Below are 20,241 nucleotides of genomic sequence, written 5' to 3'. Positions count from 1 at the left end.
ATCCATGATCAATTCTCATAGTATAACATATCAATTATAATATACAGGAGCCTATATAATTGCTGTATATTGATATAACAGACAGGGCCATAGGATTTAGAAACACAGTGGTTCAACAATTGATCTCCATTATATTACATATGAACCAGTTGAAATAATAATAAAACATCTTAAAATTCAAGTGAACAATGTTTAGTTAAATTCTGACCACAATTAAATTTTCATTAGAAACATATTTGAAATATACTCATACCATATTATGGGGAACTTAGAGAAAGAGAGACACTTTATCACTCCCCTACAGAGGTCCCTTTGAGAAATTTGAGGGAAACATAACTTATCAGTTGGATAAGTGTGCATGTCATGGAGAAAGCTGTGTGCATCAAGCCAAGAGAGAGGGTGGTGTCGGCTCAGGGTTCAACAATTTCTCTCGGAAATCTGTTACAGAAGCACAGAGGTGAAGTAACGTCACATTAGGAGATGAGAAGAAATACAAAGCAGGAGACACCACAGGAAATAGAATATATGATTTATATAATCCTGTAAGATTGTAATATTAGCCTATAACGGCAATCAAACTAACTACATCCATTACAGACCTCCTTCCATCCATTATCTGAACCCGCTCTATCCTGCAGTGCAGGGTCATGGGGGGCTGGAGCCTATCCTATTTATCTATGGGTGAGAGGTGGGGTACACCCTGGACAGGTCCCAATAAAGACCTGAAAAAAAACAACAATTATATTCAAGCTTTAACCTGAATTTAATTTCTATAAAAATTAAAATCTGTGTAACATTTGGCTTTTCAATATATTTATTTAGATGCAACCTGACATTGACAAAATGTATGGCACCATCATTACAGTAGAGTTGCTGATGACTTTCAACATCAAAAGCTGTATATGCAGTCTACAGGTTTATAATATAAGCTGTAACCACACACATCCTCACTCTGAAATATTCACATAACAGCACAAGAAGAGTCTTACTCTAATAATCTTAATTTAATATTTTAGAGTTTATCATTACTGAAAAACTAAGAGAACATTCATGACTCATCCTGCACACTATTAACCAAGATTGTGCAGACTTTTTTTTTAGAAATCTGATTCAGGACTTGTCGCCTGTGTGAGTCTTCATATGGACAGTTAAATTATTATTTCGACTGAAACTTTTCCCACATGTTTTACAAGAGTACAATTTCTCCCCTGTGTGAGTTTTCATGTGGTCGCTTAAATTATTACTTCGACTAAAGCTTTTCCCGCATGTTTTACAAGAATACATCTTCTCACCTGTGTGAATCCTCATGTGGACATTTAAAGCAGATCCGTTACTGAAACTTTTAACACATATGTCGCAAGAATAAGGCTTCTCACCAGTGTGAGTTCTCATGTGAAGGGTTAAAGCCCGGCTGTTACTGAAACTTTTACCACATGTTTGGCAGGAAAATGGCTTCTCACCCGTGTGAGTTCTGATGTGAAGGTTTAAAGTATTACTTCTAGTAAAACTTTTTCCACACATTGTGCAGGGATACAACTTCTCTCCTGTGTGAGTCCTCATGTGGACAGTTAGATTAGTGCTTCGACTGAAACTTCTGCCACATGTTTGGCAGGAATACGGCTTCTCACCTGTGTGAGTTTTCATGTGAAAAATTAAAGGACTGCTGTGACTGAAACGTTTTGCACATATTTCACAAGAATACGGCTTTTCACCAGTGTGAATCCTCATGTGGACAATTAAAGCACTATTGTGACTGAAGCTTTTACCACATGTTTCACAGGAATAGGGCTTCTCACCAGAGTGAGTTCTCATATGGACCGTTAAAGAAGTACTGTTACTGAAAGCTTTTCCACATATTCTGCATGAATACAGCTTCTCGCCTGTATGTAGCCGTCTATCTAAATGCTGTTCTGAATCACAAAAGTCATGCAGAGACGTGTTATCTGTGTCACTACTACAATGATCCTCTGAAATAAGAAAGTTGTCTCCACTGTTAATGTGCAGATCAGCGTCAGAATCTTCAGCTGATCCTGAGGCAGCATGCCTGCTTCCTTTGTAACAGAGGAGCTGGTCCCTGTTAGCTTCTGGTTCACTGTGGTCTCTGTCCTCATCAATAAGAGTCACCATTAAAATGTCAGTCTCTGGCTTCAGGTCAAGCTGTTCTGCATTCTGACCGGTGCAGAGCTCCTCTTGGTCCTCTTTAATCTGTGGAGGGTCTGGCTCCTCCTGATCCAGACTGGAGTCGCTCTCCTGCTTACAGAGCTGGGCTTCATCCTCCTCCTCCTTACAGACATGTTGCAGTGGGAGCCCTGCATGAAGAGACACAAGCGAAAAAAAGAGAGAAAGTCAGTAAGAGCCTCCTGAGTACTGAAGCAATCAACACATTTCAACTGGGAAACAGACCTCTACTCTTTGTGATAGGAGCATTGTGATAGAGGAGCTGGCCACTGTTCAGTTCTGGTTTGGTTTCTTCACTTTCTTCAAAGGTTTTCTTCATACAGACGTTGATTTCTTTCTTCAGTACAAGCTGCTCTGTCTCCTGACTGATGTGGAGTTCCTCCTCTTCCTCTTTAATCTGAGGAGGCTCTGCTTCTGCAAAGATCCTCTCCTGTTTAGCCTCCACCTTCTTACAGACATGTTGCTGTGAGAGGTCTGAGGGGACAAAAAAACAAAACAAAATACATACAAGCAGACTGTTACTATGAGGGTGATCATATGACCAAATGTATAGTTTTTTTATTGGCACAGATCTAGTTACATTAACTGTGTATTTATCTTCATTTTGATCTGCTTCTATGTATGTGTGTGTATATATTCTGCTACTAGGTGCTTGTAAGAGTTTTTTTTTTGTATATTGTATTTATAGTTTGTGATATGCTGCTGCTACTACAACTTAACTTCTGGGTGCAACAGTGTTAATCCCTCCAGTTCTGATACCTTTGTTAATGTTCTGGTAGCAGGGTGTGCTAGCTGTCAATGTTAATGACTACGATACATTTATGACTGAAAAACAGCGGTTAGACTTAAAGCAACTGGATTTTGTTTGATACACAAGCATCAAAACGGCAACAAAACACCACCAAGTCGATTTTTGTGAAGATTTGCCGTTTACAAAAAGATGCATTCAGCTTATGAATGTAAAAATAACAGTTCATTTTGCCACAGTCGTTAGTTTAGCACCAGTACATTTTATACATACCGAGTCTGTGCGGCTTTATTTCCGGTCCAGTGAACATATCCAGCAGTCTGTGCGGACAGGTCTCTTCCTTATTACGAACATTTCCAGCTGCTGTTAGTCGCTCCTTGTTGAGCTCTGTCAAACACTCAGCTGACGACATATTTTACTACAACTGCCGTTAATACACAAGCGCCGCCATCTTTGAGCTTCTTCCTGACGTTTGGAGCGGATGGCAAACAACGTTATGGAGCGTTAGCGCCCCCTTCTGATCGGGAGTGTTCATCAAAATTATCCTCCTAATCCTCACACTTTTAACATTCTAGAAACAGAAATGAAACATTTAGAAGGGATACTGTACATTTATAACTCTTGTTGGAATTCATTTAATGTTGATTTTCATCTGTGTATATATTTTAACAAATGCAGCCTACTTTCAGCTGCACTACCATCATCCTCAGTATTATTTACATGATTAATTTTCTACGATCAATTAAATATGTCTAATTAAAGCCATTACGTGTCAGCCTATCAATTTGTAGTTGGACCTTAATTCTGTATTTCTGAAAAAATAAGTCTTTAGTGTCAATAATAAGGAGCTGTACAAGTATATACACAATAATGCTTCATCACACCACAGTCATCCTCATTCTGTATTATTTACATACACAGCCACACGACATTACAAATGATTGTTCATTGATCAGTGTCCTGAAGCTTCAGCGAGATTTGGTTTATTAACAGGTTTATTATTAACAGTGATTACAACAGTAATGTACAGAAAATGTTTCACTACCAGCAACAACTGCAAGCAATACCACTGCCCTACTGTCTGCAGTCACAGAACTGTAATAATAAAGACAATCAACACCTTTTATTCTCAACAACATTATGACTTCTCAGCATGGTGGGTTTTTATGTGGTACATTAAACTACTACTGTGTCCAAATCTTTTCCCACATGTTTTGCAAGAAAACAGCTTCTCACCTGTGTGAGTTCTCTTGTGGATGCTTAAATATTTTTTTTGTCCAAAACGATTCCCACAAATTTCACAAGAAAACGGCTTCTCGCCCGTGTGGGTTCTCATGTGATCAGTTAAACTATTATTTCGAGTGAAACTCTTTCCACATATTTCGCAAGAAAACGGCTTCTCCCCCGTGTGAGTTCGTATGTGGTACATTAAATTGCTGCTTTGAATGAACGTCTTCCCACAGGTTTTACACAGATACGGCTTCTCACCTGTGTGAGTCCTCATGTGCACTGTTAACTCGTCACTTCGACAGAAACTTTTACCACACGTTTGGCAAGAATGCGGCTTCTCACCTGTGTGCGTTCTCAGATGATCGATTAAATTGCTGCTCTGACTGAAACATTTCCCACATATTTCGCAAGAAAAGGGCTTCTCGCCCGTGTGAGTTCTCATGTGCACGATTAAATTACTACTCTGACTGAATGTTTTTCCACATGTTTTACACGTGTACGGCTTCTCACCAGTGTGAGTTCTTAAGTGGACGGTTAGGTCGTCGCTTCGACTGAAACTTTTCTCACATATTTTACAAGAAAACGGCTTCTCACCCGTGTGTGTTCTCACGTGATCCATTAAATGTCGACTCTGACTGAATGTTTTCCCACATGTTTTACACAAATATGGCTTTTCGCCCGTGTGTGTTCTCATGTGGTAAATTAAGCTATGATTATAACCAAAACTTTTCCCACATACTTTGCAAGAATACGACCTCTCCCCGGTGTGAGTTCTCATGTGGAGGTTTAAATTGTCATTACGACTGAAACTTTTTCCACACGTCTTGCAAGAATATGGCTTCTCGCCTGTGTGGCATCTAAGGTGTACATTAATTTGATATGGATACTGAAAACATTTTCCACAAATGTCACATTTTAGAGACTTTTTACCAGCGTCAGTATTAAATTGACTCTCTGACACGGGAGAGGCATCTGCGTCGTCACTGTGACAGCTCTTCTCTGACAGCTCTGCATTTCTAGATGATTCTAGGTCTATGTGTGCGTTTTCTTCCAGCTCTCTCACAGAGTTGTAGGACAGAAACTGGTTTCTGTTAGATTCTGGTTCACTATGGTCACTACCCTCATAAACAGGAGTCACCATAAAGATGTCCATCTCCTGCTTCAGTTCATGCTGTACTCCTCCCTGACTGATGCAGAATTCATCTTCTTCCTCTTTGAACTGAAGAGGCTCTGTTTCCTCCTCGCTGTAGCTGCTCTCCTGCTTAAAGAGCTGATGCTCCTCCTCATCCTCCTCCTCCTTATAGACATGTTGCACTGGGAGGTCTGGATGAAGAGACAAGAAACAAATATACATACTTAAATCATTAGCAGAGCTCTAAAGGTCAAGTGTGAACATACTCCTAAATATTTGCATGTGCCAGTGCCTGTGTTAATAAAGTTAGGTTTACAAAACATAGCAGGTGGAACTCATTGTTGCTGTTGTCAGTTAAGTTGCGTGAAAATAAAAATACATTTCAAGGGAGAAACTGACCTCTGCTCTCTGGGCTAGAAGTGTAGTCAGAGAGGAGCTGGTCACTGTTTAGTTCTGGTTTATTCTCCTCACTTTCCTGGAAAGTCACCACACAGATGTTTAATTCTTGCTTCAGAACAAGCTGCTCTGTCTCCGGGCTGATGAAGAGTTCCTCCTCTTCCTCTTTAATCTGAGGAGGCTCTGCTTCCTGTTCACAGAGCTGCTGTTCATCCTCCTCCTCCTCCTCCTCCTTACAGAGGTGTCGCTGTGGAAGGTCTGAGGGGACAAAAAAGCACAAGAAAAAAAGGTTATATTTAGAATAGATTCAGCAAAATGTGTGTTAAATTTCAAGGAGGGAAGCTTGACAAAATATCCGAGCAGCCATCTGAGTGACTCCACCTTCTGACATGACGTTTGTTTACCGGTGGTGCTGGCTCTGTGTTAAATTAGTCACTGAATAACGGCGTTTAGACTAAGGTAAATAGAAACAGGCGTCAACAAAGCAACAAAACACCACACAGTCAATGTCCCTGTGTCGGTCTAATACTAAGGATTTACTGTTTACAAAAAGATGCATTCAGGTCAGCCTACCGTGAAACGAAATGTGAACCATAACTCTGACACAAACGCCATCATCGTTAGTTTATAAATCCCAGTATAGTTCATGGGCTACTTACCGAGCCTGTGTGGCTTTATTTCCGGTTCGGGGAACAGATCCAGCAGTCTGCACGGACGGGTCTCTTCCTCGTTACGAACATCTCCAGCTGCTGTTAGCCGCTCGTTGTTGAGCTCTGTCAAATACTCAGCTGTCGACATTTTTTACTACAACAACACCAACACGACAACACAAACCGTTTCCGCTACAACGCGGCCATAAATTCTTCTTCTTTTCTTTGGGAGCTTCTTCTTGACTGTTGTGGCGCCCAGTTTTTGGTGCGTTATCGCCACCTTCTGACTGGAAGCGTAAATTACATAGCCTACGTCACACGTCCCGATCAATATCTGTATTTATACAACAACAAAATAATAATAATAATAACAACAACTAGAAAAGCATTTCCTGAAGAAAATGCAAGTTAGATTGCTGCAGCTTAAGCATAGCTTTGAATGCTGATGTGAAGGATTGCTCTGAATTGCTGGAGAATCTGCAATCTGAATTTAATTTGCTGAAACATGTTGACCAATCTGCAAGGATGCAGCTCTTTTATTTTGAAAAGTAGAAAACCTTTGAACATTAGGAAGATATGAAAGAGAAACTGCTGAAGACAAGACCAGTATGAAGCCATAAAGAATAGCCTGGAAATATGAAAGGTCTGTGGCTGGAATAATATCTTAAGCTTATAATCATGTATGAGGCTGTATGATTTTAATGTGGAAAGGTAACAGGCAGACAATATGACAGTGAATAATAAAAATGTACTGTAAACCTGTTTATGGCAGTTTACCTTAAAGTTACCAACCATCATGTAAATCTTGTTACAGTTGTAGAGAAGATTGAAGCAAGGCGTCTGGACTTGTAGAGTTTTCTTGAAGACGTTTCACTGCTCATCCAAGCAGCTTCATCAGTTCTAACTGTTTGGTGGGGAAACATGGTTTATATGTGGTTACAGACCTATGTGGGTGGGTCTGGGAAAAACACTTTAAAAACTTAAAAACAATAGCACTAAATGTTTCCATACTTACCTGTGATATTCTGGCTGACTGGGCTGGATGTTGTGTTTAAGATGATAACTTCACTAAGCAAGCATCTAGTTTATAGATGATTGCTTCGTGAATAACAATAACTTTGCATTTGTGCACCTTTGTAAGCACCTCCCATTAACACAATCATTGACACAATTACTGCAACTATTAAACGCCTTACACAAGCATAATGCAACCTGGCATATTCAAATGATTGTCACAGTGTTTCCAGGAAAAGAAATCTATTACACTACACTGTAAGTATAACACTTTTGTATTTTTTTCACAAACACATAACATATTTTAACATCTCATTTTGTACAAATGAAGATATGTTTTTGAATGGTTTCGTTCTGTAAATTTAAAAGTAACAAAAAAAATCTTACGGCAATGAATATTATATTTTTATATTATATTAAGTTGTGCATTTTTGATATATACTGTCCATAAAAATCAAAGTTATATACTGTTTTTTGATTTAGAGTAATTCCATGTGTTTTTAACAGTGATATACTATTTTCTCTTACTGTCACTGTGACATTTTTTTAATGTAATTTATACAGCTTTTTTAACAGTGTAAATAAGATAAAATAAGGTCAAGTAAGAAAGGTCAAGTCAAGTCAAGTTTATTTATAAAGCACATTTATAAAAACAACTTTCGTTGACCAAAGTGCTGTAGACAGGAGTCAGTCATGTATTAATAAAATCAAAGTAAAATAATAAATTACAGTAAACAAGATAAAACATGCATAAAGGTGGTAAAAGCCAAGGTGAACAATGTAAACTAAAAGCTATAAATTGACATGACAGACATACAATGAACAGAACAGAACATTGTCAGAAAAAAAACAGGTTAAATTCAGAGACTTAGGTCTACTTCAGTGTCTTCTAGCTTTCTTCTTTTTCTTCTTACTTCCTTTCTGTCTTTTGCCTGTCTCCTTTCCACAACTATCCCCAATCTTCGGGTTGCCCAGGCTGTTTCGGTCCTGGTGGTCTGCACTCTCCTTGGCCTTAATCTTGCTCTTGGACAGTTGGTTGCAGGGATCCTTGCTCTCAGTAATCAGGTTGCTGTCACATTGCTTGAGCTCCTCTGGTTCTTTTGCTTCCTGCTCACGTTTTAGCTGATCTCCTAAGGAGGACCTGTCCTCTGACAGTTGATTTATCATACCGTCTTTTTCCTGGACAGTCTTGTTGGCCTTCTGTAGGTCACTCCTCAGAGTGCAGAACTCGTTGGCCAGCTCCTCACACTTGGAAGAACACTGGGTATGTTCTTTGGCAGCCTTTCTGAGGTTTTCATTTAGTTTTTTGAGCTGTTCATACTTTACCCTCAACTCTAAAGTCTCCTTTTGCTGCTGAGTCAGAGACTGGTATAAACTTTTCCGTGTTTGCTCTAATTCCAGCTCTTCCTCCTCCAACTGTTCGACCTTGGCCTTGCTCTTGGCCAGTTGGTTGCGGACATGATCGTGATCAGCCTTTCTGAGATTTTCATTTTCTTTTGTGAGGACGGTCCCGTTTGCCTTTTTCAGTCCAGTGATCAAGCCAACTGATTCCACAATAAACTGCTTCACCGTTTGTCCTTTCTTCTCGGGCTTCTCTCTTTTATTGCGCTCTTTGCTCTCACGCTTCTCTCTTTCCTCTCGTTCTTGGCGCTCTTTCTTCTCGCGCTTCTCTCGTTCTTGGCGCTCTTTCTTCTCGCGCTTCTCTCGTTCTTGGCGCTCTTTCTTATCTCGCTTCTCTTGTTCTTGGTGTTCTTTCTTATCGAGCTTCTCGCTTTCTTTGCACTCTTTCATCTCGTGCTTCTCTTCTTGTTTTCTGTCTGAAGGCTTCGGTTTGAACAAAAACAGCAGGGGGGCTGGAGCCTTCCAGCTAGCTTTGGGTGAGAGACGGGGTATACCCTGTTAGGACACGACACACCCTGGATGGGAAACATTGGAAATGCATTAGGAGGGGGACAGACAGAGCTGCAGTTAGGGGCAGTTGATAATTCAGGTTGTCATTGATACAGGCAGGCAGGCAGGGCTGCATCAATTCAGAGCAATCCTTCACATCAGCATTCAAAGCAATGCTTCAGCTGCGGGAATCAAACTTGCATTTTCTTCAGGAAATGCCCTTTTCTAGTCCCAGCCTGTAACCCTTCTCCTTATGTCCATCGCAGATATGGCAAACAACAGATCATTAGCCAAATAAAACCATCTACTGTAACTTTAAGTAGACAATAGCTTCCTATCAGCGTTTTCTTTAAGTTGAGTCTAACATCAATTTAACGTCACCAAGAGCTCTACCGTCTCTACAGTCCCTGGGTTTACACTTCTCTGGTCTCTCTTTCATGCAGAATGGAGTTCACACCAATACGTGCAGACACAGACACACACACACACACGGCATGTGCGTAAATGTGTACGACTATCTCTTTGAATAAACACGATGAAGTTGCACTTATCACTCACTACTGTTGGTACTCACCACGAATCTGACTGTAAGAAGAAATATGTTGCTAAGATGTTAGCCTCCTCTGCAGCTGTGTTTCTCGTTCCTCCTCTCTGATCCGCCTCTTCTCCGCGTTTAGTCCAGTAATCAGGTTTGAGATTTTCCTTTAGGACACTTATTGCTTTGCACTTCAGGCAGGTTTGTTTCCACGGAACTACCCAAAATATACTGCTGTGTCTATCTGTGTAACCAAACACCTTTATTGCTCAGAGTCGTAGAACAATTAAAGCTCTGAGCTGCGCTCTCACTCCTACAATGGCCTGAGTAGGAACTACTACCTTTGATCTTTGCCGTGGTGACAGGCTGACACAAACATCAAAGGTATGGCACCATGGTAACAGCCCTGCCTGCCTGCCTGCATCCATGGCAACCTGAGATGTTTTCAACTGCCTCTAACTGCAGCTCTCTCTGTCCCCCTCCTAATGCATTTCCAATGTAAAAACACCCTCTAAACAACTGCTGTTTTTGTCCAAACCGAAGCCTTCAGACAAAAAATATGGACACAGTCACAATCACTAACTGCAGCTCTGTCTGTCCCCCTCCTAATGCATTTCCAATGTTTCCCATCCAGGTTGTGTCGTGTCCTCACAGGGTATACCCCGTCTCTCACCCAAAGCTAGCTGGAAGGCTCCAGCCCCCCTGCTGTTTTTGTCCAAACCGAAGCCTTCAGACAAAAAATATGGACACAGTCAGAATCACACGATGTTGCTCTACAACACTGTACATGCGATGTGGACATGTAGCAAACATCTCCATAGCGATGAATATGGCAGATATCATGCATAATGTTCAGCTACTTGATAAAGAAGTAGCCGAAGGATGATCAATATGAGAGATATAATGCTGAAAGTCTGATAAAGACTACAAATATAGCTGTTTTGTATGCTTCTTGTGTGACAGCTTTCACCATGGTAACAGTTCTGCCTGCCTAATTAAGCTTAATTTTGGAGAGAGAGGTGTGTCAGCCTCGTTACTCCTCTCAGGGCAGATCCCATGTATCTTAATGGGTGTTGCACCCTCTGAACAACTGCTTGGTGTGTCCAAACCAAAACACTCAGACAAAAAAATTAAAACACCTGAGTATCACAAGTGTTTGCTCTACAAATGTGTGCAATTTCATGTTGATCCTGTAAAAGATGTGGAAATGGTGGCGAGTTAGAGAATAGGTTTGCTCTGGTCCAGTCACTTCACAGTTTATATGGGCTGTGAATGAGGAAAAGACCGGCACTCTCCCTGAACAGCTGGCAGCAGGCAAAACGGTTTTGGTTCTCAGTTTTAAGAGTGTCACCGTCAGAAATCTAAGAAGTTTTTTCTTCGAACTGGTGGCAAAATTATCCCTGTTAGATAAAAGGTGCAGACGTGTATAGAGACGCAGTATAGAGATGCAGAAAATGGTTTAATTTTTTTCCCCATAGTTAAAAGTCCTTATAAAGGTGTCTGTCCCCTGCTTCAGTCCAAGCTCCTCTGTCTCCTCTTCCTCTTCCAGCTGTAGAGGCTCTGCTTCCTCCTGAACCTGACTGCAGTTCCTCCCTTGGTTAGAGACCAGCAGCTCAGCCTCCTCCTTACAGACATGTTGCTGAGGGAGGTCTGGATGACACAAGAAAAATGTAAATAGTGATGATTATGGAAGAGATAGGGCGTCTCGATAAAAATATTAACATGGCAACACATTCAATTGTTAAAGAGGAGACAAACTAAAACAAATAAAAACATGCACACATTGGACTTTGTGTAGAACCCACTAAAAACAAATCATGCAAAGAATCACAGTCTTGTGTTAACATTTAAAGCTTTTCAGGTTTACCTATTCTGTATAATTTTACAGCAGGGCTCCAACTCTCATACAGCAGATTGTGCTGGAAAACTCGCATATTAGACCTTCAAACGTCTTTATTTTTTCGACCATGCGGCTTTACAGAACTCTTTAACAGACTGGCGAACTGTCCAGGGTGTACCACACCTTCCCCCGTTGTGCATCTCCATGACAAGCCGGTTAAAAAATAGGACGGAAGGACAACTGCACGCACTTTCGTAAACAGTATTCAGTTCTTCTTCTTCGTGAGTTTTATTGCGGTAGTTATAGCGCTATATCGCCACCTTCTGGATGTGCATAAACATGTCTAAACACATTTCAGCTCTTTCAATACATAATGACTTCAATTAAAACCTTAAAAAAATAAAGCTAAATTTGACCAGAAATAATGTATTCAAACATTTAATTCAATTTTCATCTTTATTTACATTTTAGTAACAAAGCCATAATTCACCAATAAATGAATAAACAAATAAATAAAATACAGATGGACAATAGTGAGTGAGAACACAGAAATCACAGCACAGAGGAGTTTGACAACCAGGGATTATGGGTAAGTGGCAGCATGTAAATCTGGGTTTATTAATGCATTATAAGAGCTACAAAAAATAAAAAAGTGGATTTTATCAAGTCTTATACAGCTCATACAGTAAGATCACTCAAGGAAGCACAGTCAAAACCTGTGATATTCTGGCTGACTGGGCTGGATGTTGTGTTTAAGATGATAACTTCACTAAGCAAGCATCTAGTTTATAGATGATTGCTTCGTGAATAACAATAACTTTGCATTTGTGCACCTTTGTAAGCACCTCCCATTAACACAATCATTGACACAATTACTGCAACTATTAAACGCCTTACACAAGCATAATGCAACCTGGCATATTCAAATGATTGTCACAGTGTTTCCAGGAAAAGAAATCTATTACACTACACTGTAAGTATAACACTTTTGTATTTTTTTCACAAACACATAACATATTTTAACATCTCATTTTGTACAAATGAAGATATGTTTTTGAATGGTTTCGTTCTGTAAATTTAAAAGTAACAAACAAAATCTTACGGCAATGAATATTATATTTTTATATTATATTAAGTTGTGCATTTTTGATATATACTGTCCATAAAAATCAAAGTTATATACTGTTTTTTGATTTAGAGTAATTCCATGTGTTTTTAACAGTGATATACTATTTTCTCTTACTGTCACTGTGACATTTTTTTTAATGTAATTTATACAGCTTTTTTAACAGTGTAAATAAGATAAAATAAGGTCAAGTAAGAAAGGTCAAGTCAAGTCAAGTTTATTTATAAAGCACATTTATAAAAACAACTTTCGTTGACCAAAGTGCTGTAGACAGGAGTCAGTCATGTATTAATAAAATCAAAGTAAAATAATAAATTACAGTAAACAAGATAAAACATGCATAAAGGTGGTAAAAGCCAAGGTGAACAATGTAAACTAAAAGCTATAAATTGACATGACAGACATACAATGAACAGAACAGAACATTGTCAGAAAAAAACAGGTTAAATTCAGAGACTTAGGTCTACTTCAGTGTCTTCTAGCTTTCTTCTTTTTCTTCTTACTTCCTTTCTGTCTTTTGCCTGTCTCCTTTCCACAACTATCCCCAATCTTCGGGTTGCCCAGGCTGTTTCGGTCCTGGTGGTCTGCACTCTCCTTGTAGTCCTGGCTGTCCTGGTGGTCTACACTCTCCTTATAGTCCCGGCTGCCCTTGTAATCCCGGCTGTCCTGGTGTTTTGAACTTTCTCGCTCGGCCTGGCAGACCTGGTAGTACCAGCTTTTCCGGTACTCCTCTTCGTCATGGTACTCCCAGATGTCTGCTTTGATCCTTGCAAAGAGGCTGTCCAGCTCACTGTCCTCTGAATGTGTGACCTTGCCCTTGCTCTTTTCTGGTGTCTCTGCAACACATTCTTTCTTCGGTGGTTCTTGTGATTCCTGTTTATCCTTGGCCTTGATCTTCAATGGTGTCTCTGCAACACATTCTTTCTTCGGTGGTTCCTGTGATTCCTGTGTATCCTTGGCCTTGATCTTCAATGGTGTCTCTGCAACACATTCTTTCTTCGGTGGTTCTTGTGATTCCTGTTTATCCTTGGCCTTGATCTTCAATGGTGTCTCTGCAACACATTCTTTCTTCTGTGGTTCCTGTGATTCCTGTGTATCCTTGGCCTTGATCTTCAATGGTGTCTCTGCAACACATTCTTTCTTTGGTGGTTCCTGTGATTTCTGTGTATCCTTGGCCTTGATCTTCAATGGTGTCTCTGCAACACATTCTTTCTCCGGTGGTTCCTGTGATTTTTTCCATGCTGGCATAAAGATGTTTACCAGCTGTTTGGGGTCCAACGGTCTGTACTTGGCCTTGCTCTTGGACAGTTGGTTGCAGGGATCCTTGCTCTCAGTAATCAGGTTGCTGTCACATTGCTTGAGCTCCTCTGGTTCTTTTGCTTCCTGCTCACATTTTAGCTGATCTCCTAAGGAGGACCTGTCCTCTGGCAGTTGATTTATCATATCGTCTTTTTCCTGGACAGTCTTGTTGGCCTTCTGTAGGTCACTCCTCAGAGTGCAGAACTCGTTGGCCAGCTCCTCACACTTGGAAGAACACTGGGTATGTTCTTTGGCAGCCTTTCTGAGGTGTTCATTTAGTTTTTTGAGCTGTTCATACTTTACCCTCAACTCTAAAGTCTCCTTTTGCTGCAGAGTCAGAGACTGGTATAAACTTTTCCGTGTTTGCTCTAATTCCAGCTCTTCCTCCTCCAACTGTTCGACCTTGGCCTTGCTCTTGGCCAGTTGGTTGCGGACATGATCGTGATCAGCCTTTCTGAGATTTTCATTTTCTTTTGTGAGGACGGTCCCGTTTGCCTTTTTCAGTCCAGTGATCAAGCCAACTGATTCCACAATAAACTGCTTCACCGTTTGTCCTTTCTTCTCGGGCTTCTCTCTTTTATTGCGCTCTTTGCTCTCACGCTTCTCTCTTTCCTCTCGTTCTTGGCGCTCTTTCTTCTCGCGCTTCTCTCGTTCTTGGCGCTCTTTCTTCTCGCGCTTCTCTCGTTCTTGGCGCTCTTTCTTCTCGCGCTTCTCTCGTTCTTGGCGCTCTTTCTTCTCGCGCTTCTCTCGTTCTTGGCGCTCTTTCTTATCTCGCTTCTCTTGTTCTTGGTGTTCTTTCTTATCGAGCTTCTCGCTTTCTTTGCACTCTTTCATCTCGTGCTTCTCTTCTTGTTTTCTGTCTGAAGGCTTCGGTTTGAACAAAAACAGCCTTCCAGTTAGCTTTGGGTGAGAGACGGGGTATACCCTGTGAGGACACGACACACCCTGGATGGGAAACATTGGAAATGCATTAGGAGGGGGACAGACAGAGCTGCAGTTAGGGGCAGTTGATAATTCAGGTTGTCATTGATACAGGCAGGCAGGCAGGGCTGTTACCATTGTGACAGGATGACACACAAGAAGCATACATTTGCAGCCATATTTGTAGTCTTTATCAGATTTTAAGCATTATATCTGTCATATTGATCATCTTCAGCTGTATACTACCTTTCCACATTCAAATCACACAGCCTGTGCTTCTTATAAGCTTATGGTTTTATTCCAGCCTCAGACCTTTCATATGGTATATTCACAGGCTATTTTTAATTAGTTTGATTGCCATTGCTAGGCAATTCCTCTGATTCTCCAGCAATTCAGAGCAATCCTTCACATCAGCATTCAAAGCAATGCTTCAGCTGCAGGAATCAAACTTGCATTTTCTTCAGGAAATGTCCTTTTCTAGTCCCAGCCTGTAACCCTTCTCTTTATGTCCATCGCAGATATGGCAAACAACAGATCATTAGCCAAATAAAACCATCTACTGTAACTTTAAGTAGACAATAGCTTCCTATCAGCGTTTTCTTTAAGTTGAGTCTAACATCAATTTAACGTCACCAAGAGCTCTACCGTCTCTACAGTCCCTGGGTTTACACTTCTCTGGTCTCTCTTTCATGCAGAATGGAGTTCACCCCAATACGTGCAGACACAGACACACACACGGCATGTGCGTACATGTGTACGACTATCTCTTTGAATAAACATGATGAAGTTGCACTTATCCCTTACTACTGTTGGTACTCACCACGAATCTGACTGTAAGAAGAAATATGTTGCTAAGATGTTAGCCTCCTCTGCAGCTGTGTTTCTCGTTCCTCCTCTCTGATCCGCCTCTTCTCCGCGTTTAGTCCAGTAATCAGGTTTGAGATTTTCCTTTAGGACACTTATTGCTTTGCACTTCAGGCAGGTTTGTTTCCACGGAACTACCCAAAATATACTGCTGTGTCTATCTGTGTAACCAAACACCTTTATTGCTCAGAGTCGTAGAACAATTAAAGCTCTGAGCTGCGCTCTCACTCCTACAATGGCCTGAGTAGGAACTACTACCTTTGATCTTTGCCGTGGTGACAGGCTGACACAAACATCAAAGGTATGGCACCATGGTAACAGCCCTGCCTGCCTGCCTGCATCCATGGCAACCTGAGATGTTTTCAACTGCCTCTAACTGCAGCTCTCTGTCCCCCTCCTAATGCATTTCCAATGTAAAAACACCCTCTAAACAACTGCTGTTTTTGTCCAAACCGAAGCCTTCAGACAAAAAATATGGATACAGTCAGAATCACTAACTGCAGCTCTGTCTGTCCCCCTCCTAATGCATTTCCAATGTTTCCCATCCAGGTTGTGTCGTGTCCTCACAGGGTATACCCCGTCTCTCACCCAAAGCTAGCTGGAAGGCTCCAGCCCCCCTGCTGTTTTTGTCCAAACCGAAGCCTTCAGACAAAAAATATGGACACAGTCAGAATCACACGATGTTGCTCTACAACACTGTACATGCGATGTGGACATGTAGCAAACATCTCCATAGCGATGAATATGGCAGATATCATGCATAATGTTCAGCTACTTGATAAAGAAGTAGCCGAAGGATGATCAATATGAGAGATATAATGCTGAAAGTCTGATAAAGACTACAAATATAGCTGTTTTGTATGCTTCTTGTGTGACAGCTTTCACTATGGTAACAGTTCTGCCTGCCTAATTAAGCTTAATTTTGGAGAGAGAGGTGTGTCAGCCTCGTTACTCCTCTCAGGGCAGATCCCATGTATCTTAATGGGTGTTGCACCCTCTGAACAACTGCTTGGTGTGTCCAAACCAAAACACTCAGACAAAAAAATTAAAACACCTGAGTATCACAAGTGTTTGCTCTACAAATGTGTGCAATTTCATGTTGATCCTGTAAAAGATGTGGAAATGGTGGCGAGTTAGAGAATAGGTTTGCTCTGGTCCAGTCACTTCACCGTTTATATGGGCTGTGAATGAGGAAAAGACCGGCACTCTCCCTGAACAGCTGGCTCTACAGGCAAAACGGTTTTGGTTCTCAGTTTTAAGAGTGTCACCGTCAGAAAGCTAAGAAGTTTTTTCTTCGAACTGGTGGCAAAATTATCCCTGTTAGATAAAAGGTGCAGACGTGTATAGAGACGCAGTATAGAGATGCAGAAAATGGTTTAATTTTTTTCCCATAGTTAAAAGTCCTTATAAAGGTGTCTGTCCCCTGCTTCAGTCCAAGCTCCTCTGTCTCCTCTTCCTCTTCCAGCTGTAGAGGCTCTGCTTCCTCCTGAACCTGACTGCAGTTCCTCCCTTGGTTAGAGACCAGCAGCTCAGCCTCCTCCTTACAGACATGTTGCTGAGGGAGGTCTGGATGACACAAGAAAAATGTAAATAGTGATGATTATGGAAGAGATAGGGCGTCTCGATAAAATATTAACATGGCAACACATTCAATTGTTAAAGAGGAGACAAACTAAAACAAATAAAAACATGCACACATTGGACTTTGTGTAGAACCCACTAAAAACAAATCATGCAAAGAATCACAGTCTTGTGTTAACATTTAAAGCTTTTCAGGTTTACCTATTCTGTATAATTTTACAGCAGGGCTCCAACTCTCATACAGCAGATTGTGCTGGAAAACTCGCATATTAGACCTTCAAACGTCTTTATTTTTTCGACCATGCGGCTTTACAGAACTCTTTAACAGACTGGCGAACTGTCCAGGGTGTACCACACCTTCCCCCGTTGTGCATCCCCATGACAAGCCGGTTAAAAAATAGGACGGAAGGACAACTGTAGTCAGTTCTTCTTCTTCGTGAGTTTTATTGCGGTAGTTATAGCGCTATATCGCCACCTTCTGGATGTGCATAAACATGTCTAAACACATTTCAGCTCTTTCAATACATAATGACTTCAATTAAAACCTTAAAAAAATAAAGCTAAATTTGACCAGAAATAATGTATTCAAACATTTAATTCAATTTTCATCTTTATTTACATTTTAGTAACAAAGCCATAATTCACCAATAAATGAATAAACAAATAAATAAAATACAGATGGACAATAGTGAGTGAGAACACAGAAATCACAGCACAGAGGAGTTTGACAACCAGGGATTATGGGTAAGTGGCAGCATGTAAATCTGGGTTTATTAATGCATTATAAGAGCTACAAAAAATAAAAAAGTGGATTTTATCAAGTCTTATACAGCTCATACAGTAAGATCACTCAAGGAAGCACAGTCAAAACCTGTGATATTCTGGCTGACTGGGCTGGATGTTGTGTTTAAGATGATAACTTCACTAAGCAAGCATCTAGTTTATAGATGATTGCTTCGTGAATAACAATAACTTTGCATTTGTGCACCTTTGTAAGCACCTCCCATTAACACAATCATTGACACAATTACTGCAACTATTAAACGCCTTACACAAGCATAATGCAACCTGGCATATTCAAATGATTGTCACAGTGTTTCCAGGAAAAGAAATCTATTACACTACACTGTAAGTATAACACTTTTGTATTTTTTTCACAAACACATAACATATTTTAACATCTCATTTTGTACAAATGAAGATATGTTTTTGAATGGTTTCGTTCTGTAAATTTAAAAGTAACAAAAAAAATCTTATGGCAATGAATATTATATTTTTATATTATATTAAGTTGTGCATTTTTGATATATACTGTCCATAAAAATCAAAGTTATATACTGTTTTTTGATTTAGAGTAATTCCATGTGTTTTTAACAGTGATATACTATTTTCTCTTACTGTCACTGTGACATTTTTTTTAATGTAATTTATACAGCCTTTTTAACAGTGTAAATAAGATAAAATAAGGTCAAGTAAGAAAGGTCAAGTCAAGTCAAGTTTATTTATAAAGCACATTTATAAAAACAACTTTCGTTGACCAAAGTGCTGTAGACAGGAGTCAGTCATGTATTAATAAAATCAAAGTAAAATAATAAATTACAGTAAACAAGATAAAACATGCATAAAGGTGGTAAAAGCCAAGGTGAACAATGTAAACTAAAAGCTATAAATTGACATGACAGACATACAATGAACAGAACAGAACATTGTCAGAAAAAAACAGGTTAAATTCAGAGACTTAGGTCTACTTCAGTGTCTTCTAGCTTTCTTCTTTTTCTTCTTACTTCCTTTCTGTCTTTTGCCTGTCTCCTTTCCACAACTATCCCCAATCTTCGGGTTGCCCAGGCTGTTTCGGTCCTGGTGGTCTGCACTCTCCTTGTAGTCCCGGCTGTCCTGGTGGTCTACACTCTCCTTATAGTCCCGGCTGCCCTTGTAATCCCGGCTGTCCTGGTGTTTTGAACTTTCTCGCTCGGCCTGGCAGACCTGGTAGTACCAGCTTTTCCGGTACTCCTCTTCGTCATGGTACTCCCAGATGTCTGCTTTGATCCTTGCAAAGAGGCTGTCCAGCTCACTGTCCTCTGAATGTGTGACCTTGCCCTTGCTCTTTTCTGGTGTCTCTGCAACACATTCTTTCTTCGGTGGTTCTTGTGATTCCTGTTTATCCTTGGCCTTGATCTTCAATGGTGTCTCTGCAACACATTCTTTCTTCGGTGGTTCCTGTGATTCCTGTGTATCCTTGGCCTTGATCTTCAATGGTGTCTCTGCAACACATTCTTTCTTCGGTGGTTCTTGTGATTCCTGTTTATCCTTGGCCTTGATCTTCAATGGTGTCTCTGCAACACATTCTTTCTTCTGTGGTTCCTGTGATTCCTGTGTATCCTTGGCCTTGATCTTCAATGGTGTCTCTGCAACACATTCTTTCTTTGGTGGTTCCTGTGATTTCTGTGTATCCTTGGCCTTGATCTTCAATGGTGTCTCTGCAACACATTCTTTCTCTGGTGGTTCCTGTGATTTTTTCCATGCTGGCATAAAGATGTTTACCAGCTGTTTGGGGTCCAACGGTCTGTACTTGGCCTTGCTCTTGGACAGTTGGTTGCAGGGATCCTTGCTCTCAGTAATCAGGTTGCTGTCACATTGCTTGAGCTCCTCTGGTTCTTTTGCTTCCTGCTCACGTTTTAGCTGATCTCCTAAGGAGGACCTGTCCTCTGGCAGTTGATTTATCATATCGTCTTTTTCCTGGACAGTCTTGTTGGCCTTCTGTAGGTCACTCCTCAGAGTGCAGAACTCGTTGGCCAGCTCCTCACACTTGGAAGAACACTGGGTATGTTCTTTGGCAG

General features: G+C 40.6%; 2 protein-coding genes across 3 annotated transcripts; both read right to left on the bottom strand.

The window, feature by feature from the left end:
- Nucleotides 1–855: 855 nt before the first annotated feature.
- Nucleotides 856–3,384, bottom strand: LOC114448629 (oocyte zinc finger protein XlCOF22-like). The gene is made up of 3 exons (XM_028425710.1): nt 3,200–3,384; nt 2,404–2,652; nt 856–2,309 (listed from the first exon to the last, which is right to left on the bottom strand). Exons 1-3 carry the CDS (start codon nt 3,336–3,338, stop codon nt 1,111–1,113), a joined length of 1,587 nt encoding a protein of 528 aa, XP_028281511.1. The 5' UTR covers nt 3,339–3,384; the 3' UTR covers nt 856–1,110.
- A 500-nt stretch (nt 3,385–3,884) lies between these two features.
- LOC114448626 (gastrula zinc finger protein XlCGF57.1-like) lies at nt 3,885–6,564 on the bottom strand. Of its 2 annotated transcripts, none has more exons than XM_028425704.1 (3): nt 6,344–6,564; nt 5,688–5,942; nt 3,885–5,479 (listed from the first exon to the last, which is right to left on the bottom strand). In XM_028425704.1, exons 1-3 carry the CDS (start codon nt 6,480–6,482, stop codon nt 4,065–4,067), a joined length of 1,809 nt encoding a protein of 602 aa, XP_028281505.1. In that variant the 5' UTR covers nt 6,483–6,564; the 3' UTR covers nt 3,885–4,064. The 2 variants fall into 2 exon arrangements, with proteins under 2 accessions (XP_028281505.1, XP_028281506.1); XM_028425705.1 differs by lacking the exon at nt 6,344–6,564 and adding an exon at nt 6,033–6,337.
- Between the last annotated feature and the right edge of the window lie 13,677 nt (nt 6,565–20,241).

The sequence above is a fragment of the Parambassis ranga genome, chromosome 16 (genome assembly GCF_900634625.1).
Source record: "Parambassis ranga chromosome 16, fParRan2.1, whole genome shotgun sequence".
Classification (NCBI taxonomy): domain Eukaryota; kingdom Metazoa; phylum Chordata; class Actinopteri; family Ambassidae; genus Parambassis; species Parambassis ranga.
Note: the sequence above shows the minus strand (reverse complement) of the source record. Positions and strands in the feature narration are given on the sequence as shown.